General features: G+C 42.9%; 1 protein-coding gene across 7 annotated transcripts in view; it reads right to left on the reverse strand.

Moving 5' to 3' along the window:
- The window catches only part of shank3b (SH3 and multiple ankyrin repeat domains 3b), a 35,188-nt gene extending 8,402 nt beyond the window's left edge, over nt 1-26,786 (reverse strand). For 2 of the 7 annotated variants that reach the window (XM_071501912.1, XM_071501914.1), the window contains exons 1-25: nt 26,303-26,786; nt 16,260-16,431; nt 15,863-16,066; nt 14,871-14,942; nt 14,569-14,677; nt 13,480-13,631; nt 12,567-12,696; nt 12,295-12,332; nt 11,760-11,876; nt 11,579-11,656; nt 11,111-11,177; nt 10,756-10,978; nt 10,325-10,500; nt 10,120-10,233; nt 9,911-9,986; nt 8,717-8,799; nt 7,888-8,012; nt 7,644-7,776; nt 6,806-6,886; nt 5,183-5,313; nt 4,589-4,682; nt 3,490-4,098; nt 2,495-2,788; nt 852-2,157; nt 715-741 (exon numbers count right to left, since the gene is read on the reverse strand). In XM_071501912.1, the coding sequence (XP_071358013.1) occupies nt 715-741; nt 852-2,157; nt 2,495-2,788; nt 3,490-4,098; nt 4,589-4,682; nt 5,183-5,313; nt 6,806-6,886; nt 7,644-7,776; nt 7,888-8,012; nt 8,717-8,799; nt 9,911-9,986; nt 10,120-10,233; nt 10,325-10,500; nt 10,756-10,978; nt 11,111-11,177; nt 11,579-11,656; nt 11,760-11,876; nt 12,295-12,332; nt 12,567-12,696; nt 13,480-13,631; nt 14,569-14,677; nt 14,871-14,942; nt 15,863-16,066; nt 16,260-16,427 (4,607 nt within the window). In that variant the 5' untranslated portion in view covers nt 16,428-16,431; nt 26,303-26,786. Of the gene's footprint in view, nt 1-697; nt 742-851; nt 2,158-2,494; nt 2,789-3,489; nt 4,099-4,588; nt 4,683-5,182; nt 5,314-6,805; nt 6,887-7,643; nt 7,777-7,887; nt 8,013-8,716; nt 8,800-9,910; nt 9,987-10,119; nt 10,234-10,324; nt 10,501-10,755; nt 10,979-11,110; nt 11,178-11,578; nt 11,657-11,759; nt 11,877-12,294; nt 12,333-12,566; nt 12,697-13,479; nt 13,632-14,568; nt 14,678-14,870; nt 14,943-15,862; nt 16,067-16,259; nt 16,432-26,302 lie in introns of all 7 variants that reach the window. The other 5 variants (XM_071501917.1, XM_071501915.1, XM_071501918.1 and 2 more) reach the window with 5 other exon arrangements.
- Nucleotides 26,787-27,564: the final 778 nt, after the last annotated feature.

Below are 27,564 nucleotides of genomic sequence, written 5' to 3' on the forward strand. Positions count from 1 at the left end.
TTCTTGATCCTTCCTAAAGCCTCAGTCAGTGAAGCATCCTCTCATTTCTACGTGATGATTGTCGACTTTGCCTAAATTACAACTGTCATTAGCAGATTTTTATCAGCTTGCTAATTAACGCTAATGTGACTTATAAGGGTTGAAATTCTGTCTCCTACTGACTCATATGGTTACATACACATACAAGAATTGTCAACCTTATAAACCTCATACAGCTTTACACACAGCTACAGCTACACACTGTTGCTATCGCTCTAGTGTCTTGGATGCTTGACTTTCTATTGAAGCTTCAAAGATGTTAATAATACAGCATCTTGTTCTCAGTAACATTAAGGTACTAATGTAGATTCTGGAATTCAATGGTTGAAGCTTAAATTTGAGTTTAATCTATTCCACTCGCTTTTGTTTGTGTTTTTGGCTTTTGAAAGCATAAAGTATGAGTTCTTATGAAAGCCCAATGCTACCATTTAAACAGGTTAAAAACAAAGCTTGACAGGTCTGCTATGACTTGTTATGCCTGATATATCAGGTTTTCAGGGGAGGGGTTCAGCAAACAGTCATTTCCAAAGGTTTATTCCAAAGACTGATGGGAGAGTAATTTCAGATTTTTAGTAGTTAGTCATCTGCAAAGAAGGTGAATGTTAGTTAGTTGTTAGCTAAAGAAAATCATCTCTTAGCGATAACAAGAAATGTTTACCAGAGATTAAAACCTACGATTTACTCTCTCCACTGTCCACACATCTGGAACAACATAAACAACAGATTTCTGTTACAACACTCGCACACACACACAGTTGTACTATCAGGTGAGTGCTACTGCAGTATTTACAATGTAAGGCAGTTCAATGTACCTGGCACCTCCTACTGGTGACCTCCGGCCTGGGTCGAGGGGGCTCGGCTCCTCCCCCAGAGAGTGACTGTCTTTGTTGAGCAGCTGTAGCCGATTGGCCAGATCCAGTCCTGACCCTGCCCTGCCGCTCAGCTCCAGTGCTGATGCAGACCGGCTGGTCAGATCCACAGCTGACCCCGACCCCTGACCTCCCAGCGCTGCCGGACGGCCTCCTCCTTCGTCCGGGCTGAGGCCCCTGCGCTCCTCCCCACGGTCGTCCCCTCCTCCCCACAGCTTGGACCTCCTCTGAAATAGGTAGCGTGGCTGTCTGCCACCACCACCAGTGGGGGAGGAACAGAGTGGCGAGGAGGGCGAGGAGGAGGATGCAGCAGAGGGGAGGAGCTCACTGTCTGAAGATTGCTTCAGAAGCGGGTCCCGAAGCGCTGAGCGGCCCCGGCCAATTGGCGAGCGTAGGCGAGGCTTTAGGCCTGATGGGGAAGTGGCAGTGGATGAGGGAGATGGGTGAGCAGCAGGTGGGGAGGAGGGGGAGGATGGAGCAGGAGGGGAGGCCAAAGTGATGGAGGGAGGGAGTGAGCTGGGGGAGGAGGAGCTGTCATGGAGCCGTTCATCACCTCCTTCTTCCTCATCTCCTCGTCTACCCAAGGAGTCAGGACCACTCTCTCCTCCCCCTCCCTCCCCACCTCGTCGTGGCAATAGGGTGAGAGAGGATGGGGGAGGAGGAGCAGGAGGACTGGCAAAGGCAGGGGGAGGAGTAACCAGACCAATTCTGCGCAGCTCCTCCCTAGTTTCCTCATCACTGGATGACAACAATGCTGGTGGGAGTGTCACTGTGTAAGCCCCGCCCTCCTCCTCTGAGCTGCCCACTGTGAGGCTTCTGCGCCTGTCAATCAGAGCAGAGTGACTCTCATTGGCCAGCGGTGGCAAGGGGGAAGGTCTCCAACGTTCAGGAGAGGGGCCGGCAGGTGATGTCACTCCACCCTCTGTTTCTGGGCGCTCCACCTGTCCATCAGGGAACAGGGGTGGGGTTATGCGTTTATGCCTCAGCTCAGGGCTGGTTTGAGGAGTAGTGCGCTTGGTTCGCTGCTCTGGGCTCGTTTGTGGGGTGGTGCGCTTGGATCGAGGCTCAGGGCTGCTCTGTGGGGTGGCGATAGGGGTGCGCTTGTGTCTGCCCTCTGGGCTGGCAGCTGGGGTGGGGATGGGCGTAGTGGAGGCAGATGCGTGTTTAGTCCGAGGCTCGGGGCTTGGTGTTCGTGCAGTGAGCGCTCGTTCTCGTGCAGCAAGAGCCAGGGCGAGTGGAGAGGAGGGGTCTGAAGACAGAAAAGGATAATACTGTTGGAGTCGGCAGCAAAATCATCAACCATTAATCATAGTAATTTCTAGTTCCTCTTTTATTTTACAGAATCTCTAGGTTCTCTCATACTAGTATTTTGTGGAGTACCTCAAGGCTGTCCTAGGTCTCCTACTGTTTTGTATCTACATGCTTCTACTTGGACAAAAGATGCGTACGACCAGCAATCTGATGTCCTTAGGGAATTGTCCACTAGGCCAAACGCCAAAATGCAGGAGTTATTCTTGATTCTAGTCTCACTTAATGTTGAAATCATAAACAAAAGAGGTCACATAAGGTTATGTTGTCGGACTTACCCAAAGGTTTCCCTGTCAGTGGGTGGAGGAAGGTGTGAGGTGTTGGTGAAGGCGATAGGACCGGGGCCGGAGGAGGAAGCTCGCCAAGGTCGTCCATCGAATGGCTCTGAGTCAGGAGGGGGGGCACCTGGTTTTCTGACCCCGCCCCCTCAACAGACAGGAAGAGAGACGACCGGCGGCCCTGAACCCGAGCACGCTCTGAAAGAACCTGCTGCTGGTACAACTCCGCCCTGCTGGGGCTGCCAGGCCCACCTCCATCTGATTTGGATGAATCGTGATCTTTGATTCCAAGTCCTAGAAGAAAAGAACAGACTGATTGGCTTGATGATTAGGAATTTAAGGCATTATATTCGTTTCTCAATGGGACACTGTGAGTAAAGGGACTTCCTTTTTTTCTTTCTACAAAATAATCATCAAAGAAAGAATAATTTAATTTGAGCAAACAAAAATCAGGTGACTGTCCAGTAGACTTCTTTGCATGTGTGCTGTTATCTGCTACACAATAGATGTGTTTCCACCAGAGGAACCAGGGACGAGTTCCGGGATTCACCACAGAAAACGTCTCTGCTCAGGGGGTGGTACTTTCTGAAGGTTCAGGAACTTTCAGGGTAGGGCTTGCAAAGATGAACATCACTAATTGGTCAAGTATGCTAGTGTTTCCCACACGCTTTTCAAGCCAACTAGCTAACTTTAGCATGCTTAGCTTCTGCATATGGCTAGCTACCAACCAATACAGTTAGTTTGCAAATGAACAAAGTGGAGACGGATAAACACAATTTAATGAAAGTTGAAATTGTTACAAACTGAAAAGCACGAAGAGAAAAAAATGTTGTGCGTTTATGTGGATAAAGGCAAATATGTCAAACTGACCAGAATACTTCTTTTTTTTTGCTCTAATTAAATTATTCTTTCTGTGATAATTTCTCTTCAAAATCAGTTTATGCTCAAAACCTCTCATGAGGCACACAGGAAGTTAGACTCTGAACGATCCTAACCCTGCTCCTCTACTGGAAGCTGTTTCAACAAAGGTGACTTCCTCCTCTGCGGTTTGGTGGGTGGAGCCTGCTGTCCCACATTAGCATAAGGGTTTTCTATTGGTCGACCCCGGCGGCGTGACAGTGGTGAGTGTCCAAGGGCGGGGCTGGTGCTGTGGAGAGACAGTGTGGAGGTGTGCGTGGCGGTGTGAAGCGTGTGTGTGGCGGTGTGTGTGGCAGTGTGCAGCGTGTGCGTGGCGGCAGCGTGCGCGTCAGGCTGCAGCGGTGGCGGCGTGTCCTGCAGGATGATCATCGACCTCGCCTTCCTCTGCCGCTCGGCGTGGGCGTGGCTCCTCGTTGGCGAATCCAAGAGCTCCTGCAGCCGTGGCTCTGCTCCCGGCTTGAAGCTGGAGCGGGTCAGCCCCTCCCCTCTGGCTGGAGGAGGAGGGGGGAGGAAGGAGGGAGGCGGCCCGGAGTCGAGGAGGAAGAGCGAGGAGGTGGAAGAGGCGGAGGGAGGAGGAGGTGGAGCTGTCTGAGGAGGAGGAGGGATGAAGCTGTCTGTCAGCGAGGAGCTCCGCGGAAACCGACTCTCATTGATCAGAGCGGTGATTCTGTCGTCCTCAGGTGTGCCTGTTGTGGTAACCATGGAGACGTTCAAATAAAGGCACCCAACAAAAACCACATACACAACAAAACCAGATGATTTGTGATCATGTGATTGGCTGATTATTGGAAGTGAGTGTTCGCAGTGATTTTGCATTTAATCCTGTATTTTGAACGTAAGGTTAATTTGATTCTCTCATGGATGTTGTGTGATCGTCTTCTGTAAGTGTCGGTGTATCATCCTTCACATGGTCTCCACATATATTGATAATTACTCAAATCACAGATGATGAATTACGTATTGTTGCAGCTCAAAAATAAACGCTCATATCCATCATCCATAAAGTTCGAAAGTTAAACAGAGCTAGGCCATCTGACCCCAGTTTTGATGCTAAGCTAACAGCTAACTCTCTCCTGGCTCTATCTTCATATTTACCAGGGTAAAGTAAAACTATTCCTGTAAGTGCTGTATGTGGAACACTGTGTGTGTGTGTGTGTGTGTGTGTGTGTGTCTCACCAAAGCTCTTGGTCCTGGACATGCCTCTGGGTAAAGCCATGGTGCTCTTCTCTGGGGCTGAGGGCGGCACCAGGCCCTGACGCTCAAACAGGGACTGTTCACACACACAAAACAAAGATAATTGTAATTTGGCTGAAACATCCAAACTCAGCGCTGTCCTCATGTAACCTCTGAGCTGATGGAGACTGACTAACAGTCACTAACAGCTCTCATGCTGCGCTCATATCCTGGTAGAGGTGGGAAAGACACTTGCTATGACTTGTGAGCATTCAGATTCTTGGAGAACTCACAATGTGTGTGTGGTTACAGTGTCTGTAAAATGAGGATTAAAATAGATGCTGTAATCATCAAATTTGGATTTAATTACATTGAATACCAGACTTGTCCTCGGCTGTTTGGTTTCCAGGCATGTCTGTGTCTGTTAGTGCCAAACTGGATTTGTCTGAGCTTTGAGAAAAATCTGACTCACCCAGTTGAGATCACAACTTGGGAGGGAGATGAGGATACTGTGTACAAGCTGGAAACCGATATTTCTGATTTGACATGAACACAACATTAGGTGCATGTTTATAACTAAACTGAACCTCGTCTTACATTAATCTCAGCCTGTGTGATTCGTCGGCTGGTCGGTCGCTGTTTGACCGTCGCCGCTCTGAAGTCGTCTGATGGGCGGGCCCTCAGAACAACTTCCTGCTGACCGCTGGCCAACATCTCATCCAGTTTCTCTGGAGGGAAGAGACACAAAGAACAACATGAACAAAACAAAACAGACTAAAACACAGCCTCACAACATGACGACAACAACAACAACACGACACCACAGCGAAATCATGGCATCAAAACTTGCTGCAACATCAGTTACCAGGGTCGTAGCCAGGATTTAGAAACACTGAGGTCTCGATTTAACTCCCCAGTTACTGCAGTAAAACGTACCGAGGAACTTACTTTATTGCAAAGTACGGCATCAATTAGCAACTATATTCTTGACTTGTCATTTAGTCGTGAGTATGTAGCCGTTTTCCACTGCATGGCACCTCAACTCAACACGAGTCCTCTGGTTTTCCATTGGGTAAAAGTTGTGGACAGTATGGTGATGTAAGGTGATGTGAAAACACTGATTGGTCAGAGAGAAGCATCACTAGTTGTACGAGACGCGACCCGCCATTTTTAAAACAGCCAAGCGACTGCACCGTTCACTGTATCCTGTTACATTTCTGATAGTTACTGTTCAATACTTTTAGTCTGGAATCCCACAAAACTACACTGTGGATTACTGAGGAGATAGCAATGTTGCATTGAGGAGGAAATATCTGCAGCAGTACCTGGTTGAGTTGAGTTGCTACCATCTGGTGGAAAAATGCTAAAATATTGTAAACTCCTTTTGAAGTCATTAAAGGTCCCATGTAGTAAACACATTTCATAGATTATATTTCTTGTTACAAGGTCGTCATCTTCTCTGGGAGTTAAACACATCTCTTATTTACGTTGTTACCTGCAGCAGAAATTTACGCAAAAGTTTTGATGCAAACTATTTAAAGCTCCATCCAGTCTAAAGGTAGATGTCCATGTGTTTGTGATTATAAAGCAGGTCTAGGTTCTATATTAATACTGTGAAAGTATCAAAGCCTCAGTCCACAGAGAAATGCACACAGCCTGTATTCAGAAACTGAGCCTTAAAACCAGCCGTCAGGACTTCTGCAACTTTGTGATGTCACAACACTCATTCAGAAACACCTGTTGTTACTAGAGCTCCAGAGAGAAGCCTGAGAGAGGAGATGTAAAACTACACTGAGATGGTTTTTGGTTCTTAAAACCACAAATATATCTTCTGATGGAGATCAACACTTCAGATAAATGAACAGGAGGAGTTAAAATATGGACCTTTAATTCTCCAAATTCCCAGAAATATAATACGACCGCGGGCACGTTCAGCTACGGCCTGGACTGATACACCATGCCGTCTTTGCAACATCAGTCCAACATCATGCCAAAAGACTGAAATTCTTCTCGCTGCAGTTTCACAACACAACACAATCACACACATTAAAACTAAAGCCACAAACACGACAACAGGTGCACCATCAGATCCACGTGACTGACTCACCGAAACGTCTCCTCCTGGCTGCAGACAGAGCAAAGGTCAACAACACACACTCCTGCAGTTTGACTTAACACTGTGTCTGTGTGTGTGTGTGTGTGTGTGTGTGTTTGTTTTACCTATCTCCTCCAGGTCAGCAGTCATGGACTTGGATCGGAGTGTCAGCGACGTGCTGGGGGCTCGTTTTGGAGGGGGTGGAGCTATAATGCGAGAACCAATCAGATAACAGTCAGAGAAAGAAAACAGCGTCCTGTCTGTGTGGTTAACTCCTTTAGTAAATGGACAGTGACACAGACACAAATGAAATAAGTGAAAATAACATTTTTGTGACTAATTTATATCTGTAAACAGAACTCAGTACAGTTTTCTATTAAAATTCAGATTTAAAACCAGATCTCCAGTTTTTGAGGCAACGAATCTGTCGGAATAAACCAGATCCAGCAGCTTCAGGGATACTTCACTAACCCATCACCGTGTGTAAAACCAAACTATTACAGGGAAAAATAAAAAGCTCACCACTTGTTTTTAGTTTAATGACTAACTAATATGGCAGAGAGCTTCATACATTTATTCTAATTCAGGGTCTTGTTTTAGTGGCCGACATGAAGGAGAAACCTGCTTCACAAAGGTGTGAAACCAATGACAGGACATTAGATTTTATGTCTTTCTTACAGCATTCAGAAATATCAGTGGCTATTTATCAGTTTTTTGAGCCCGACCCAAACTCTATAAAAACTAAAGAAAAGTTATGATATAAAACATAAAAAACAGAGCTGTCTTTAATTTGAGATGAATGTTTTTTTTGCTCAATGAAATTATTATATTGTATTTATATAGTTTTTGTTTGAATAAAGAGAAATGGACTAAATCCTGTCTGGTTGCTACATGAGGTGAATGAACTAAATGATTAATCAGGTGAATAAATAAATAAATAATCGTGAGTATTGACGGTGGGACCTTTCTTCCTGATCAGGTTGGACTCGGATTTTCTGGAAACAGACACGACTTTCATCAGCAGGCGACTTCCTCCCTGTCGGATCAGAGAGACGACCTGCCGGTGACCCACCTTCACCACGTCAGTACCGTTCACCTGGAGACACACACACACACACACACACACACACACAGGTGATTACCGTGAAGCTTTAATTATCTGTAACAAACAGAAACCTAACGGTGCCTCAGGTGAGAGGAGTGTTACCTCTATGAGAAAGTCTCCAGTCCGTAACCCCGCCCTCCACGCCACGCCCCCCTGGTCGACTGACTCCAGGTACTGAAGAGCGGGAAACGCTGGGGTGGGGGCAAACTCCTCGATGGGCGTCTCAGCTTGAAACAGACGGAAAGAAAAATAAATGAGTAAGTAATAAGTTTTACTGATATGACGTCACAATGTTGTCAAGGTGTGATTTACTCTGTCGCAGGGGTATGGAGGTAAAAATGTGTAACTATAACGCTGTGGTTTTATTGCTTATTTGCGGACACACTGTAAGTGTAAGTTTAGCAAGAAAATCACATCAAAAAAATATTGTAAAAAGTAAAAAAATTAAAGAATTTATCAATCCGTCCCTGAAAACAACAATATTGTTGAAATGAAATACAGAGAGACTAACTAATATTTCTATTATCTCTCATTATCATTTATGATGATTAATGATTAAAACAAAATTAAAATACAAGAAGCTTCCTCTGGCTTCAGGGGGTCGGTCAGATTTACAGCTGAGGATCATGGGAATTGGAGCAGATCAATAGGAGATCAATAAAAGAAAAAATAAAGCTGGGAATTTACAGTGTAGGACAATAATGAAATAAATGAACAACGAGTCTGTCCCCAGTGCTGCTTGTTGTCAGGACGAAGGATGTGGTGTTAATGGTTTCACTGGAAACGAGAGGCTCAGTGTCGTTATTATGAAACAACACAGCCAGGAGTTTTAAAGCTCTCTGTTCTTCCTCTGAGGACTTTTTCCCTTCCCAACACCTCCAAACACCCACCACTCCTCCATCCATGCATCTACTCATCCCTCTGTTTCTACCTTTAGCTCCTCTGAGGACGAAGCCGAATCCCTCGCTCTCTCTCTTCTGCAGCACGGCCGTCTTCTCCTCGATCACGTAGTCGCTGACGCACAGAGACACAAACGTTATTTCCACCTTAGAGACTGAGTGAAAACACAGTGTGGAGGCTGTTTGGTGGTTAAACTGCCTTTAAATCACATACTTCACAGAATGAAATTGAAAATTAATGTGTTATATTGATTTTGATATAAATATTAACTGTAATCAGAATCAGAATCAGAAATACTTTATTAATCGGGAAATTGTTGAACAATATTGTTTAAATTAAATAATGGGACAGATTGAAATGCAGCCAAACTCATAAACATTGTGAAGCTATGACCTTTAAATAATAAAACTAAATTTTCATAAATAATTCAGTGAAACTAGATTAAAAGCTGAGAGAAGGGTTCGTTGGTCGGAACAGTTTCTCTCAACATTACATTAAGATTAAACAACACATGAACATGAGTTCTTAAAATAATCAGAATAAAAAAAATAAAATCTGTTTTACAGTTTTACGTTTTTAAGATTGTGATGTAAATAAAACTGATTAGACTTTTTAATATTGTTTTGTAAAGAGCTGTGTGAAAAAAGTAAATAAATGAATATAAATAAATTTCATTATAATCATTCACAGTTAAATGCTCTTTTTGTTTGATTGTAACTGACTGATTTTCTGATTGATAAGTTAACACAACAATCACATTTAATTATGTAAATCTAAACTTTCATGATGCAGAAAGAAAATAATATAATATATTCAATATTCACTAAATGTGGCATTTCATAAATCTATTTTATTGAAATAATCAATAATGAATAACATATATTTGATTGAATAAACATAATAATAAACATTTTATGACATCATCTACAATTTAGCCTAAAAATGTTAAGTCTAAAATTTTGAGTTCTCAGCTGTTTGTTATTATTTGTCATATTATCATTTTATTTTCTAAACATCACACAATGCAAATTTACCTGTAAATTTACATTTATGTAAAAAAAAAAAGGTCTCAGTACGTTGACTCAGTTTGATTTTCTATAAATCCAAGGGCCGTTCACATCACAGCCAAGGTTACTGGGAATGGTATTTTATTCTAATTTTATTCTTTGGCTCTAATATTTTCATCCATGTGAAGTTACCAGGTGGTGTAGTTATGGGGTTTTACCTGTAGGAGGTGTAGTTGTCATAGGAACCTACAGTATAATGTCTGAACAGCCTCTTGGTGCGGTCCTCTCTTGTTTCTGAAACATACAAATAAATGTCGTAAATTAAAAGTCAATGTTACATAAACTGTGTGTGATGAACCTACACAGTCCACTACACAGTATTTGTGTATATTTTGTACTTTTACTTGTATATATTTGTGGTTTTTACCCAGTCTGGGGTCGTACTGTCTCATCTGGACTTCTTCAACACATTCAGCAGGAAACCAGCCAGTTCTTCCTTTAACGCTTCCTTCCCAGAATCCTCCCTCACCTATAGACAACACTGTAGAGCCACAACACACACACTCAGTCACTGTGAACGCACAAAACAGCAGAACAACACACGTCTAACACAACCGTCTCTCCTGTCTGACCTTTCACTCTCTCGCCTCGGTGGAGCTGGATCTCGCCGGGCCCCTGGGGGACGTGGGACCGTGTGGCGATGAAGGTGCGTCCCGGTACGGCGCTGTACAGCCTCCTCTTCCTCAACTGGGGAGTCAGGGGAGGGGATGGGGGGGGGCTGGTCTCCACATGAGCTCCACCACTCGGGCTGCAGGTCAGAGATTTGGAGCCAGATGTTCAAAGACCCGGCAGCGTCCGAAGATACGGTTGTCATGGTTACTCAGTGATAACGCAGCGCTGTAGCTGACTGTGATACTGCTCTGATAGTTAAAATAACTGATACTGATAAAAACTACACCAGTACTGATAAAAACTACACCAGTACTAATGTCCACCACAGTAGTACACAGTTGTTGTCTGTACTATAACTATAAATGTTCATGGAGCCTGAGTGTGTGTGTACCTGAGCCGGCGAGTGTGTCGTCGTAACGAGTGCGTGTGTGTGTCATGGTGTGTCTCCAGGCTTTGGAGGGAGGGGCCAGGAGAGGAGGCGGGGCTCTCCAGAGCGTTGTCACTGGCTGAGCGAATCAGAGAACGTGGAGATGACAGACCATTTCCAGCCGTCGTCCTGGTCACGCCGACTCGCCGTCGTTTGGTGTAGGAGGGAGTTTCTCTGAAGGGAACTACTTGGGCACATATACACATATATACACACACAAACACACACACACAGAGTTAACGTAACCTGCTACTGTGACACGTGCACGTGGAAACAAACACACACGATGTGAACGTGTTCAAACTCTAAGCCAACTCACCAACATCAGAGGTTTTGTGGATCTTAATGATTTCTGCAAGATCGAAGTTCCCAGCAATGATCGCCACCTACACACACACACACACACACACACACACACACACACACAACAACAGCTGGATCAGACCCTTTAATCAGAACACTGACATTATTTTCAACAAAACCCATGAAAAAACAAAACCAACAATAAAACCATTTAAATACTTTTTGACTTTCTCCCTCTGTCTCTGACTCTCAGCTCTGAACTCAGTGGCCACGACTGAAACCTTTAAAAACACCTCACAGATGTGTAGTTTCATTTTTTAAAACACTCAGTATTTTCTTCACTGTGGTTTTTTTTAGTCAAACAGGAGGAAATAGAAAATTTGTTGGGGACTATTTCCAGCAGTGGATTAATTCACATTTGGTGATTAGACCACACACACACACACACACACACACACTCACAAACACACATTTACTATTTTACCTGGAAGGCAGTCTGGTTGTTGTAGTTCTTGATGTCCTTGTTTGCTCCTCTGAACAGCAGCACTCTGGCACAACTGTCCTGCAAAACCAGCAAAGATCATTTCATTACCACAAAAACACGTAAAATGTAAAAATATCTTTTCCAGAACCAAAACCCTGAACTCTATGTGTGTGTGTGTTACCTGGTTGTAGAGCGCACAGAGGTGCAGTGCGGTGTTTCCCGATGCATTCTGGGAACTCATGTCAGCACCGTAGAACAGCAGGTGCTCCAAGTGCTGCACGTTACCATAGCGACATGCCTGAACTCACACACACACACACACACACACACACACACACACACACACCAAATCATAATTGTACAGAGCTTGAACTTATCATCAGTGCAAGTAATTTAACTGATTATATATGTGTGTGTGTGTGTGTGTGAGTGTGAGTGTGAGTGTGTGTGTGTGTGTGTGAGTGTGAGTGTGTGTGTGTGTGTGTGTGTGTGTGTGTGAGTGTGAGTGTGTGTGTGTGTGTGAGTGTGTGTGTGAGTGTGTGTGTGTGTGTGTGAGTGTGAGTGTGTGTGTGTGTGAGTGTGAGTGTGAGTGTGTGTGTGTGTGTGTGTGTGTGTGTGTGTGTGAGTGTGAGTGTGTGTGTGTGTGTGAGTGTGTGTGTGTGTGTGTGTGTGAGTGTGAGTGTGAGTGTGTGTGTGTGTGTGTGTGTGTGTGTCACCTGGTGGATTTCCTGCCACCCGTTCTCATCAGTCATCCCTGCAACCATGACAACAAGAAATCTTTCAGCAGTGAAGTGTTTTTTTTTTCACAAAAAAAAAAAACTAACAAAAAACAAACAACACAATCATAATTATTGGTTATTAAAAACAGTCATACAACAGCGTTTAAAGGGCAGCAGTGACGCCATCACACACACACACACACACACACACACAGGTGTTGGTATTTTACGCCAACAGCTGCTGGATCGACACTGTGGCGCCGCCGTACCGATGCTGGCGTGGTCCTGCAGCAGCAGCTCGCAGCAGTAGGGGGCGCCGCCCACCATGGCAGAGTGATAGAGAGGAGTGAGACCTCTGCTGTCCTTGTAGTCCGGGGACGCACCGAGGTCCAGCAGGGTCTGAGGACCAGGACAGGACAGTGTTCAGACTCTCCTCTGTCTCAGAACGTGTTGCAGCCACATAAACATCTGTATTTCATTTTCCCAGCGGAATCATTATGTTGCTCAGCAGCACAAGACGTCTTAATGACTGTAGGCAGCAAACATCTCCTCCTCATCTCATCTCATCTTTATTCCTGGTCCTCAGAGGGAGAGAATGTTTTCCCCACAGAACTCAACACCTCAAATACAAAATCTGTAAATCTGTCATTTGTCCGATTGTCCCTCAGACGCAGAGACAATGAGAAGAGAGATGTAGAAATGCACCTTGCAGACTCTCACTAAAGCTGACAGATAAATACATTCTGAGACAGAATGAGTCAGATCTGCGCCTGAACAACCAGTGTGGAGAGGCTCGGTAATTCTGGCCCCGGGTGTTGGAGGAGGTGTCTGTGCAGCTGAGAGGAGCTGCCACGAGATCCCCAGTGTCTGAACTAAGCTAGATTCAACATGTTCAGGCCTCAGAGACTGCAATTTCCATTACATCCTACAATATGAAAGTGATGGAGCGGAGGAAACACTGATGGTTTAGCTGTTCCTGAATACTGAGGCTATAAAGGTCACATCACAGTCCTGCAGGACAGTTTTTCTCTTTGCTTTATTTGCATGACTTTGTTTGATCCTCTACTTGGATCGTTTCCAGATTTTTCCTCCAAGTTCTTGCTTTGCTTCTGTGTGAACCTGCCTTCAGGGCTTGTTAATAAAAAATGGGACAAACGCAGCGAGAGGCTGGTGTTTCCTCACAGTCAGAGCAGCGCTGTTCCTGCAGAGGACGGCTCGATGCAGGGCGGTGATGCCGTCTCTGGTCCTGAAGTCCAGGTGAGCTCCTCCGCTGCGAAGAACTTTAATCAGCTCGCAGCTCTCCTCCAACTGCACGGCCAGAGTCAGAGGACACTCTGAGTCACAGAGAGACAAGCTTCAGTTATTACTGCTGCACAATCAGAGCAGGAAACAAACACACTTTCTCTCATGTGGCATGTCCTCAATGTTGTTATTCTACATAATATTTAAAGCTCCATCCAGTCTAAAGGCAGATGTCCATGTGTTTGTGATTATAAAGCAGGTCTAGGTTCTATATTAATACTGTGAAAGTATCAAAGCCTCAGTCCACAGAGAAATGCACACAGCCTGTTGTGACAACTTTGTGATGTCACAACAAAGCAGTCACTGCCCCAAGCCCTGCCCACCTGGACCTTGCAGGATTTGGTTTCTTCTGAAATCTGTGATATTTTTATTGGATCACTCAGAAAACAGTCAGCCAATCAGAAGAGAGCCTCAGATCTTCTTATTGATATCAACACTTCAGATAAAACACCGGAGAAGAGTAAAATATGGGACCTTTAAAGTTTGATGTTTGATAAAGCAGCGGGGATTTACTACGTCTCCATCAGGACCACGTGTCTGGAAGAAGCTTTTAAAAGCTTTCAAATCATCATAAAACAAGATCAACTCACAGAAAATACAATAAACAGCTCAACTTAGCACCTGAAACCCCTCCGATGAATTACAGAGATAAGAAGTGTTGTGCTGGAGGAGGATTTTTCATAACCTGGCAACACAAAAGCTGTTCTTACTATTGGCTCAGAAGCGTTATCAGATGATTTATTAACCATTACTAAGGTCATTGATTATACCTGTGGTACCTTTTGATGGAGCTAGGCTAACAGTTTCCTCTTGCTACTAGTCCCTGTGCTAAGCTAGGCTAAAAACATGTCAAACATAGCTGGATAAGCAACAAACAAACGTCAGACTTGTGTGTGTGCAGTAAAACAAACAGAGCAGCAGAAGCTGAGAGCTGTGTGAATGTTTCAGCGCTGTGTGTTTTGTGCGCACCCCCACTGTCAGAGTCGTGGAAGTTGGGGTCCAGGCCTTTCTCCAGCCATTTGGAAACCTTCTCCACGTTCTTCTGATGCACGTGCTCCATGAAGCGCTTCAGGTTGGCCTGAAAGACAACATCACACCTGAGGACAACGGCAGGACGTCTGCGGACACGTCTCTCTGAGTGGGAGCGTTTTAAACTCTGCTCAGACCCACTGACGTTCAGGAAATGAAGTTTCTTACAAATCAAACTTGTGTTTATTGCTGCACATAAAGTGTGTGTGTGTGTGTGTGTGTGTGTGTGTGTGTGTGTGTACCTTGGTGTGTAACTTGGCCAGCTGTTTATCGTCCACGTAGCTCTGCGTGTAAACTCTCCTCTTGTAACGAAACTGTAAAAACAAAAACAGGATGAAGGTGAGTGAGGTTCCACAGATCACGAGTTAGAGTTAGTGTTAGTTGATGGGAGTTCAGACTAGTTCATGACAATCAGCAGTAGTTATGTAGTTTGATTTATATTTGAAGAAATATTTGAAAGATTTGACCTATTTAATTATTCATAGATAATTAACATATGTGAAGTTCAGTTAGATCACATCTGTATGCTCCTCATGTGAACAGCTGGGGGTCGACAGGCGAACTGAGGGTCAGCTGGTCCCGTTCTACAGACGAGATGCTGCCATATTTGTTTTTCTGTAATAAAACCTGGAGCTGAGAGCAGCTGATGCTACTGTAAAACTTATCTGACAGAAAAATGACTCAGTTATTTTCATTATCAGTGAAACTTTTCTTAATGAATAAATGAATCGTTTTGTGTATAAAATGAAACCAGAGAAGAATCCTCACATCTGGGCTGTTTGCACATTAATTATCTGTCAGCTGATTAATAAATATTTGACTAATGGTTTCAGCTCTGACTCATATTCACAGATGTTTCTTTGAGTTGCTCCATGAGACTTAAACTTAAAGGTTATCTAACTTAACAGTGACCTTCATTTCTAGCTGAATGAAAAACAGTCAGCCAATCAGAGGAGAGGCTCCGATCCTCTCCTCTGATTGGCTGACTGACCTGTTGTTACTGGAGCTGCAGAGAACCTGAGAGAGGAGATGTGAAACTACACTGATTTATCTTCTGATGGAGATAAAAATATGAAACCTCTGAATAACAGTGAGCAGCTGCTTTACATGATTGAAAAGGATCAACTTTATGTCTGTGAGCAGTTTCCGTGCAGCAGGAACAGAAGCCACATTATTGATCTGTGTGTTTGCTTTTGTGTGGACGCCAGGTTGGACCTGTGAAGCCTGGGCTCACCTCCAGGTACGGGATGGGGGTGATGGGGGGGAGAGGATACTCCTTCAGCAGGCGCTCCTCGTCCAGAAACTTTCCGGCTCGGCCGTTGAACGCCGGCTGGAAGAGACCATAGTTCAAAACATCCGACAGAGACTGAGTCAACGTCACCAGAACCCTCTGCTTACTGGTCCAGACTGGTAACTCTGGGTCCAACCGCAAACACTTCTGAGGGAGCCAGAGCCAGAGAAACAGACAGACAGAGAAAGAGACACACAGACAGACAGACGGACACGTTTGTGCTGCTGATTCATTACATGTACATACATGTGCATATATGTGCACACTGCGTACATATATGCACATGTATATATGTACACACTGCATGTTCATGTATACACTGTGTATCTGTGCGTGGTACCGTCTGCTGCAGGTCCGGGATGCCGATGCGGACGACAATGCTGTTTCCAGGGGGCGTGTCATCCGCGTCGTCGTCCCTGGCAACAGCAGAGCCTGTCGGGTTGCCGTTAGTAACCGCCTGTTGTCGCGGGCGATCATGTTTGGTGTCAGCAGCCGGACTCAGAGGCATGTGGCTGCACACACACACACACACACACACACACACACACACACACACATCAGCTTCCTCTCATCTCTGCTGGAAGGTAACTAAGTACATTTACTCCATTACTGTAGTTTTTTGTTCTATTGGACATTTCAGAGGGAAATTCTGTTGTTTTTCCTGCATCGATCCAACAACATCTGAAACAAACGGTGCTTTACTCTAAATCAAACTACAGCTGCAACAATTAGTTGATTAATCTATTAGTTGACTGGAAAAGAAACCACTCGGCATCTAATCCAGTGACAGCTGAAGTCATATTTCATGTAAAAATGTGAGGATTTACTACTTTTACAATTATTATAATTATTGTTAACAATGATTTTGATGTTTGGATTATTGGTTGGACAAGACAAGCGTTCCAAAGGTTTCACTTTGGGCTCTGGATCATCGATTCATCGATTAGTTGATTGACAGAAAAATAATCTGCAACTATTTTGATGATTGATTCATCGTTTCAGTCAAATAGTAAAACAATGTTAAATATCTTTATTCACTTGAACTAAATATTTTGAGAATAATCATAATTCTGAAATCTTTTCCTTAAACCTCCAATTTGACACTTACTAATACGTTAGTGCTAAAATAACGACGCCTCCGATCAGACAAATGACGTTCAGTGTAATTAAAGCCACTTTTATTATCAATGCACAGTTTTAGCTCTCAGTCTCTCTGTAACTCACAGCAGTGAGGATCATTGTCTCATCTCAACCTGGCAAACAGAACCACAACTGCTCAAGGTTAAGAACTAAACTTTAAACTGCAACTTTTCTCTGTCTTATAATTAGACTTTCTGATATTTTTTGCCACTTATCCCTTCCCTCATCCCTTAAATTCAGAATCATCCTGTCTTTATTACAACAGCAGTGACAGCTGGATCAGACGGCGGACTTCAGATATTAGCATGAATCTGACAGCCTCCCACAGACGCTTCTCACAGCAGACACGTTTGCATTTTTAAATACAGGTCGAAGTGATAATGGCTGCTTTCCATTTCCACCGCAGACCAAAATGTTACACAGACATGTTAATGTAATTAGGTCTGAGCGTCTCCCCTGCTGGATTTCTCTCTGACTGTGGGACGTCTTATTCAGATCGTCTGCTGACTCTGGTCTGACCTCCACCTTCTCCGACGCTAATAATGGCCTCGGGATGTTACATCACATCCTGTTTTTCACCCTCAGCTAAATGTCCACACACACATCCACACAGGGAAATATCACACTGTTTCAGAAAACAGTTGAATCACCAGTTTTACTGCAAGTTTAGGGCCTGTCTGCAAATTACTGTTGAAAGGGGGGGTGAAAAAGGGATGCTTCTTCTTTTTTGATACTTATTATAAAAAATCACTGTTTCAAAAGGAAACAGTTTCATCAGTGATGTTTAGTATCAACTGATGGTTTCAGTGCTTTAGCATATTTAGCAGCTTTTGCTTCAAAAATGTAAACTGCTGGAATATTTGGTTACAAGACCAGGATTTTATTGAATTTTCTTGCAGATTCTCCTCCAAATACAATTAGTATGAAAATTGTTGTCATGTTAGCATATTAAATAAATAGTTCAACATATTGGGAATTGCACAAAAGTCCTAAAATCTCAAATATTTAGTTTAAATAATAATATATGACAAAGAAAAGCAGCCAATTTCCTTTTTGAGAGTTGAAATCTGCAAATATTTGACATTTTTTCACTCATTTTGTTTGAAAAATGACTTATATATGCATTATTGAAGGAGTTGGAGTAAAATAATTTGTCAAAAGTATTTTTCTCTTGATCACCAAATCAATTAATTGACTAATAGTTTCAGCTCTATTTGACGCCAAACAGATTTAGTGAGGAGGTTTGTGTCGCATCAAGTGACCGTCTTCACATTGTCTTCAGACACTTTGTTGTAAATTGTATTGTTATTAAAAAAATGAAATGTAAGGTTCGACCCCCCCCCCCCCCCCCCCCCCACCAAAATACTTTCATACAGTCCCTTATCACTGATACCATCTCTACTACTGCTGATGTTACTCTCTGTTCAATACAAGACCTTATTATGTGTTTAATTATCGTTTGTGTTAATCATCATTGGTGCTAATTAGCAGTTGATTACCATTCATGCCAATAAAGCAGAGCAGAACTGAAGTCAGAACTTAATGGCTGCTTCCATTACAGCTGAAGATAAAAGAGAGACAGACAGCGAGAGGAGGATGAGTTGTGAGTTGTCATAGAAACTGGAATAGCAGGGAATCCTGTGCTAACCTCACTGTGTCACTCTGTGTGTGTGTGTGTGTGTGTGTGTTAAAAAAAGCCCCTTGATCTACATCCTCACTGTTGCTATGGCAACGCGGTTGAACAATTTTCGCAGTTCCCGTTTAAAACTACCGACCTACCTGCTGACTCTCTCTCTCTCTCTCTCTCTCTCTCTATTTCTGTCTGTCTTTCTGTCAACCTCGCTCAGCCCTTGCTCAGCCCTCCTGTACATCCACACTGTACCACTCACACATCCAGGACCACACGATGGCTTTAAAAGCAGGTGGTTAAAAAAAAAAAAAGCATTGATCAGGTATTGATTTCCAATAGAGGATCAATAGAAACGGACTGGAGGAAGAGCAGATGGGCTGCAGTCTGAGTTCAGACACAGTTCACATGTGGAGGGCGTCTCAGATGTTTGAAGAGGGATTTTGTCTGCAGAGCTGCACTGACTCTCTCTGCTCTCTCTAAACCATAACCACTTACATTTAAAGGACCATCCCGCTGTTTTTTTTGGCATGTTTTAGCCAAATCTTGCAAGGCAGTTAGATTTCTCACAACTGAGAGTCCATCTTGCCAGGCTCCTAGCTCGTGGTTTGGACCAACCATCGTCCTGTGAGGGAGGAGCAACGGGCAGCTGCAGAGAAGCGACTGATTTGGATTCACAAGTGACTTTTATGCACAAATTTTCCTCACAAAGACGACAACAATAAACTACTGACATGCTAACTAGCTTTCAAAGCTCTTCAGCCTGCAGCTCTCCTACTGCGTCATATGACAGACAGATGGTTCGTCCAACCACAAAGTATTTTTTTTAAGTGTCGACACTTTTCAAAACAGTTTCCAACAAAGTTTTCCTAGATGGTTCCATGTAACAAACCATCTGCTGCGTCAGGTTAGTTTGAGCCTGTTAACTACAAATTACAGACTGTTTATCACCGGTGACTAGTTACTGAATAAATAATTATTCAATGTCAGTAAAAATCATGTGCACAAGCCTGTTGACTGTTATTGACTGTTGGACAAAAAATGCAAACTGATGACATCATTTTCCCACTATTTTGTAACATTTATAGACAAAACGATTCATCGGTTAATAGAGAAAATAATCAGCAGATTAATAGATCATGAAAATATATGTTTGCGATATGTTTTGTACAAAGTGTAATGCTTTTTATTATTTAACTATGATTTTTTTCCCCAATCAATATACAGGGAAATGTTTGTAAATAAAGCACAAGATGGGACTTTTTCAATCTTTAACCAAAAACAGAATTTTTACCAAGTGCTTTAGTACAATCCAGTAATATTTTATTTTATGGTTCATAATTTCTGAGTAAAGAAAAATATACAGGACAAGAAAATTATCCATTTCAAATAACCAAAATAAAACATTAAAAAATACAAAACATTAAATAAAACACACGTCAATAGATTATGTAAAATTAGCAGCGTTGCCCTTTAAAATGCATGGAACATGTATTCAGTCCTGTTTGGATCCATTTGCTACGTCACCACTTTTTGTTTCAGATGAACTGTGATTAAAACCAATGCCAGAAAAATCTAAACATGAATAGGATCATGTGCATTTTCTTCAACAGCCGACTTTCACCTCTCAGATGTCTGAGTGTCCTTGAAGGCACCAACTGGGAGAGTTTTCTAAACAGTCCCTGCTCTCAGCTGCATTAACCCGCAATGATAATTTAATTTCAAATCTCATTTCAAGTCCCTGTGAGTTGATTTTCACAGCAGACTGAAGCCAGTGATGGAAACCAGACGCCGCTGACAGAACACACAGAGAAGCGGCTCACTGACATGACTCACTTCCTTTCATTTACTACAGTAAAAGCCTGGTAATTGCAGCGATATTTAACGTTAACGTTTCACCCTGTGGAGGAATCCTCGACATGTCAGTCTCTGAAATGTCAGTTAAAAAGAAATTACAGACTCATTCATTTCTTTTTACCATCAGTCACTGCTGCTCAGGGTCACAGTCGGCTGCAGAGTATCCCAGCATGCACTGGGTGGAGGCCACAGATGGGTCTCCTGTAATAATGAGGCTCTCCTTTTAAATGTCTTTGTTTTACCTCGACTGTGTTTCTGTCATGTTGAGCAATTCTGTCTCATTAACTCCTCACAGGTAAACTGTATTTCTCTTCAGTATCAATCCATATATTTTTAAATAATCAATTAATTATTGAATATAAAATAAAGCATGTAAATATATATATATATACACAAAAGAAAACAATTATTTCAGTCAGTGTTTCTTTTAAATTGTCACAAATTAATCTGAGGGTCTTGAGACAAAAACACTGATCTGCGAGGCACAATTTGAAATTACCACCTTAAAAACAAGTAATGGAAATACATGAATTTCGAAAGATCTCTAAAAAAATTATACGTTCACATGAGGTGGTTTTTCAGATTATACGCCAAAGCAACATTTTCTCAAAATTGAAATGGAAACACTTTTTTCACATTCAAGTTGTGGCGGCTGCCGTATGAGGCCCCCGGGAGCCAGTTGCAACTGAGAGGCAGACGCCTGGAAATCCGCCATCACGTCATATTGGAACGATGTCACGAGAGGAGAAAACCCAGCTTCAGTGGAAACAGACCATCAACAGCTGTGTTCTGTTGACTTTAAAAAAGAAAATTGCTTCTATTTTGTGCAAAACTGTGAAAGGTTCTGCCCCAAGTCTAGAAACGTCAGACTTGTGGCACTTTGTGTGTCTGGTGGTTAAGCTGTCGATCGTGAACTGTAACATCTCCGGTTCGAATCAGGTCACAAACCTGTGCTGCAGCTTCCTCACTTTTGTCAACGTCTAATGAAGACAAATTAATTAGACATGAAGTTAAAACGGTGTTTTTTCACTCCTGCTGCGTTCTGACCTTGGTTGGAGTTTTTAATCAGTTGTTTGCTTTCGCTCTGGTTGTGTAACAGAAACGAGGCTGTGAGCTGAATCACTGAGGTTCATCGTAACTGTACATTTTCTTCGAGGGATCACGAACTCTCTGCTCTGTCAAGCTCTCACAATAAAAACTGAGCCCAGATGACACAGACGAAGGTCACGTAATCCAACAGTTCTGTGTCTGTGCTGTGTAAACGTCTCTGTCCACTTCCTGCCTCCAGCTCTGCCTCTGTAATCAGTCGCTGGGTTTGACTTCCAGCCTCTTCCACTTCAGAAAACACTTCAGATCCACCAGAGGCTGTGAATCACCTTCCTGCCATTTAAAGCTCCGACACAAAACCTTTCCTGTTCTGAGGGGGGGATGGGAAAGTCCAGAAACTCTATTCTCCAACTTATCTAGTATTGATATTTTCTCTGCCCTTAATGAATGTGACGGGTGACGAGGTTCACATCCAGAATCTCCCCCTCTGCCTTTAACAACACTGTAAAACTGACGAAGCACCCCTGAACCACTCTGCACCGGGTGGAGGTTTTTCTTTCCTGTGGGTTTCATTCAAACGTCACCTGTTCTGAGGTGAGACACTTTCTCTGCTCATAACAAAAGACGCCACAGTCACTTTTTTTTTTTTATGTTTAGGGCTTTTCATGCATCAGTTCCAGGAATAAAAGCTCATTAAATCAGAGCTTTTCACTGGTTGATGGATTAACCTTCAGAATGAAGGTAAAGACAAAAGGCGGGCCAACTCTCTGACAGCTGTTCAAACATAAATCTGACAAACTGTTGTCAAAGAGCTCGATTACACAACAGTTTCTATATGATGACTCTGGTCCTTAACAGTCTCTGATCGAGGAAACGCAGCTATGATTTCAGTCCTGCAGCTTCTCACTCATCACAGCACATCCACCCCCTGTAGATAGTCTGAACATCTAATATTCAAACCTTTCCTCTAAAAAATAGGTTTATAGATTCCTAATTTACAACAGCAAAGTTTTGAAGGGTAATAGCATCACAAAGTGGGAGAAGCTAAAACTAAAAGCCTCGTTTATTTTTCCTGTAGAAAATGTTGGTGACTCACAGTTGAAGCATTTCTGCAGCACGTAACATAGAGAAACTCTACAGGTTCAGTCATCAGGGAAAAATATCAGGAACTGTGGAACAAAACTTCAGAGAAAGTCAAAGGTACCTGCTTGTGTCGAGAGCTGAAGTTTCCCCTGTTCAGACAACTGAAAACACTCATCGTGGTTGTTTCTGTGACTTTCGCTGCCTTCTAATAATCGTTTCTTCTCTTTTTCTGCATTTGTGAGGCTGTTCCTTCTTTCTCCAGCTCTCATCCCCTCTTTCCTCCCCTCATTCCTCTCATTTCTCCTACTTCCTTTCCCTGAATCTACTCACACAGTTCAAACTACTTTCACACCTCAGTAATCACAACATTTTTACTGGTGGCAATCACACCATATTTTCCCTGGAAATCGTCTCTAGTTATCTTTTTGCTGGCTGCTGTAAAGGTGAATGGGTCCTTCAGGTAACACTCAGTGGGAGCGGAGGCAGCTTTTGTGTGGCTCACGACGGTAGTTTTCCTCCATTCTTCTCTGCAGAAAGCTCTGTTATGTAACGTCTCCCCGGGTCGGTCCTCAGGTTTCTTTCAGGACTGATCTGATCCAGGATGTTCAGCGCTGCTCCGATTTTGGCTCGAGATCATTGTCTTGTGAAAAAGGTGAGATTCTTGTTCGACTAGAGCAGCGAGCGGCTTCGTCCTGAAATAACTTGGGGTCACCGTTTCGATCATTTCCCGTTTTTGTCCTGAGCAGAGCCGCTGTCCTCCCACACAGCCTGTACAACACTGCAGCTACGTTTATCTGGAAATAAGACTCAAACTCAAAAAGCTTTGGTTTCATCAAAGTAGTTTTCGCTTTAAATCACATTAATGATTCAGTTTTAATTGGTTAAGATTCAGATATCTGATGCCAGAAAAATCTCTTCGTATCAAGAGTATTTAAGCCCATAAAAGATCCCTGAATAACATCTGAATGATTCCAGGGCCAAACTGCCCCTCAGCTGGGGGAAGCCTTGAGATAAAAGAAATTCTCAATCAACAATTTAAAGAATTAATTTGGCCATTTTCTGAACCCTCGTCTGAACGTTTAGTGTTCAGTCTTTAGGGACGGGCTCAGCATTTTTATCAAACTCAAATCCAGTCCTGAATCATCTGATCAAATCTCATAAGGTTTCCCCTTCAACATCTGAAGACTAAAATATTTACAACTTAAAATATCTAATGGTCGTTTGGTGGCTGGAGCAGGAGCTTGAAAACGAGATGTTAAAAAAAGAATTAGCAGAGATAAAAGGTTCAATGAGGGATTCAAGAGCATTGTAACTAGATACATCTGGTCTGTCAAACTTTAGGTCTGAGTGTTGTACGTGGGGCTGTAGTGAGAGGGCGGAGACACTCGGAGTTCTGAGGGCCATGTCTTTAATTTAATTTCCTTAAAAAAAAGTCGGTCTAACAACAGGGACAGGTTCCTTTACCTGGTTCCACTTTGGATCCAGGCACAACTTGGTAAAATAATAAGATTCATCAGGCTCCACAGTCAATAAAAAAACTACTTTAAATCTAGTTGTTGCATATCAACAGTTTACACCGACAGGAATGTATAGACGTGGAATCATTTCTAACTAGAACTTTTCTTGACAATAAGGAAACTGATGAAAAACCCAAACGTTCCTCCACAGACTTGCTGCATAATTCAGAGAGACTTTGTTTGTAGTGAGGAGAACGTCTGTGTTACCAGCTGACAGTGATCACAGTCTGAACGTCGGAGATCAGAAGGAAAAACCGGCTCCACGTCCTGAGATGCAAATTCTGTGTTTTGTGCACAGAAGAGAGAGAAACGTCCTCACAAAGGAGGAGGAAGAAAGAGGTGGAAGACACATGAAGGAGCTAGGAGATGATCCCCATGTTTAAAGATCACAAGTATCGAGGTCATCCAATTTAAGATGGTTGATGACAAAATTTGTCTTGTGAAGGTTAGAAAATACTGTGCATCAACAATATAGCAACAAATATGTGAACTTTGGGTTGAATTGGCTTGAATAATGTCCTTTAGCTGTTATAAAACATCCATATTTCTTTTGTTTTAAAGAACTTTTGTTTTATTAAACCCTAACTCATGTTTCCCTGCTGTCATTATGACTTGGACATTGACTCAAATGTTGTCACTGGTTTATTAATTAACGCAACATCATCCCTGGTACGGCGCCTGTTTTAGGACATCGCAGACTCACCTTGTGACTGTAGCTTCACACTGACACTGACTGACTTGGCTCAACTTTCATTAGTTTGTGATTCACTTTGTCAAACTCCACTATGACCTATATCATTTAGCATGGCAGCATGCTAACGTTACAACGGTATAAATTCACTCATTGGTTCTTGACAGATTTTGTTGAGACCTGAGGTTTTTTATCTTTCAAAATTTGCATTGCAAAATGTCTCACATGAATCAAGACCACCTCGAGCAGATACAGGGTTTAACACCGTTAACCAGGTTTTACTATGAGACAAACTCAATCTCTCTTGGAAACAACCGTGAAGAGACGAGCTGTGGCTGAAGGCTTCAGAAGCATCATATATGTGTCGTTTCAAAGGTTAGGAATCCACCTTCAGTGTGAACCTGTGTGAGTGTTTTCTGATCTGGTCCGGCTTTAGTTACAGTTTGGTTTCATTTAGGCACAAAAATGAGTTGGAGAAAGCTGAACTACATTATAAAAACGACTTGGTCACGGTTTGGAAATGACTGTGCTCATGGTTAAAAGAAAACAACGCTGAGAGTTTTACAAAAGTCACAAACATGTGTCACTTTAGGCATTTGAACAGACGACCACTGCTGATGACGACCTCCTTATGGTGCAACATGAAAATTCAGGGCATCACTAGAGTCATGAATTTCATATCAATTAGTGTAGACACTGACGCAGCACATCAGCTGCCGGTGATGTGCTGCTTTCACTGTGCAGCGCGTGAGGACAGGATGTAAGAGCTATTTAATGATGTTCCAGCTGAAATGATTCAAGGCTTCTGTGTTGTGGTGTGTATGTCAGCCAGCGAGGAGTCAATTGGACTCTTTAAAGACTGAGATATAAAAAGACTTCATAGACCTTAAATATCCCTGGAACACAGTGAAAGCCTAAATGAAGAGGTGGAGGAACCAGCAGAACCTCGTCCTAAATTACACCATAAGCATAAAATGGATGAGCTTGAATATGAGTCTGGAGGCTTAAAGGACCATACTGATGCTTTTCCCAGGTTAATAAATTAACCATTTGCTCAGTTTTTACCCCATTTAAAGCTCCACACAGTCTAAAGGTAGGTGTCCATGTGTTTGTGATTATAAAGCAGGTCTAGGTTCTATATTAATACTGTGAAAGTATCAAAGCCTCAGTCCACAGAGAAATGCACACAGCCTGTATTCAGACACTGAGCCTTAAAACCAGCCGTCGTTCTGATAATGTCAATAAATCTAGGAACTAATTTTAACTTCTTCATGTGCAGTTAACTAGTTTAGTCTCGTTATTACTCAGCCCGGATGTGTAATCAAACAGATTTAATTAAGTGAAATGACTGTGTGCCGCCCCACAACTACTAAACCAAAACACTTCCAGTAACAGGTAACACAAAACACCATCACACTTACCTATCGTCAGCAGTCCCATCAAACTTTTCCGATGGCCTTTACTGATTTCTACTGGTCTCTTCTGGTCTATCTTGGCCTGGTTTGGTCTTGTCTGGATTTTTACTGGTTTACGGGTATGGCACTTGCTTTGGCCTGGTTCTGGCTTCTGGTTTCTGGTTCTGGTCCAGTTTGAGGTGCCAGGATCTAGTGTCTCTTTTTGGGTTTTGAGTGGTTGAACCTCGTCAGCACGGATTTCAGAGGAGTTTCTGGTGGACTGTTGTAATCCTGTGGTTGACTGGTGGCAGAGGGAGTACTTTCTGCAGTAGATGAAGTAGTTTCCGTAGATGTTGTAGTTCCTGTTGTAGAATGAGCAGAATCCGGAGTAGTTGAATTACTTTTACAGAAAGCAGTAAAGTAGTTTACGTTGTGTAGTAATCCTGCAGTAGAGTGAGAGGTCTCAGAGTTTCAGATTGTATTCTGGGAGCTGCCCTGCCCATCCTGTAGAAAGGGAGGAAAAGAGGGAGGAAGAGGAAGAGGAAGATAGGGAGGAGGCGGGTGGGAGGTAAAGGAGAGGGAGGCCAGGATATGAAGGAGGGAGGAGGGGGAGAAGAAAAAAAAACATGTCAGAAGAGGAGAAGAGAGGAGGGTACACACAGAGACGACGGAGTCTGCAGTCTTACGGTTTTAACTGGGTCAGACACAGGTGCATTTCGTGGAGGCCATTTCAGGTTGAGTCTGTTACACAATATGAAGCTGTTGTATCCGTTTGCATGGCAACTGAAAGAGCAGTAAACCTTGTTTCTAACTGGTAGTATTATGTAAAGTTTTAAGTATCGATTTGTCTTTCTATTCTCAGATGAGGATAAAAGATGGAGGACTGATGGTGGGAGTCCTCTCAGCAGACCAGGGGCCTCATTTATCAACACATACGCACAGTTACACTAATTTCTATGCATAGAATCAAATAGAAAAACTGATTCCTAAACTACGGACACACAAACCTTCTGTCCAACCTGCTGATGGATAGATTCTTGAAGACGTGTATTTCTGTTTCAATTTGTTTCTTTAGAGTAGATGATGCTGTTAACATTTGGCCTGGTTTCTCTAAGGGGCAACATAATCACTGCTGGACTGTGTTCAGAGACAACTTTGTTCTTTAAATGAATGGAGTTTTATATGTATTAACATCGGCAGAGTCATCAGGAGGTGGTTGGGGTGGATTGAGGACGTACAAAGCACAGGACAGTCAGTCTAGAGACCAGGGTCATGTCCAGAGACCCAGT

The sequence above is a fragment of the Trachinotus anak genome, unplaced genomic scaffold (assembly GCF_046630095.1).
Source record: "Trachinotus anak isolate AG129_WGS33_773 ecotype Australia unplaced genomic scaffold, CSIRO_AGI_Tana_v1 ptg000018l, whole genome shotgun sequence".
In the NCBI taxonomy this organism is placed as follows: Eukaryota; Metazoa; Chordata; class Actinopteri; order Carangiformes; family Carangidae; genus Trachinotus; species Trachinotus anak.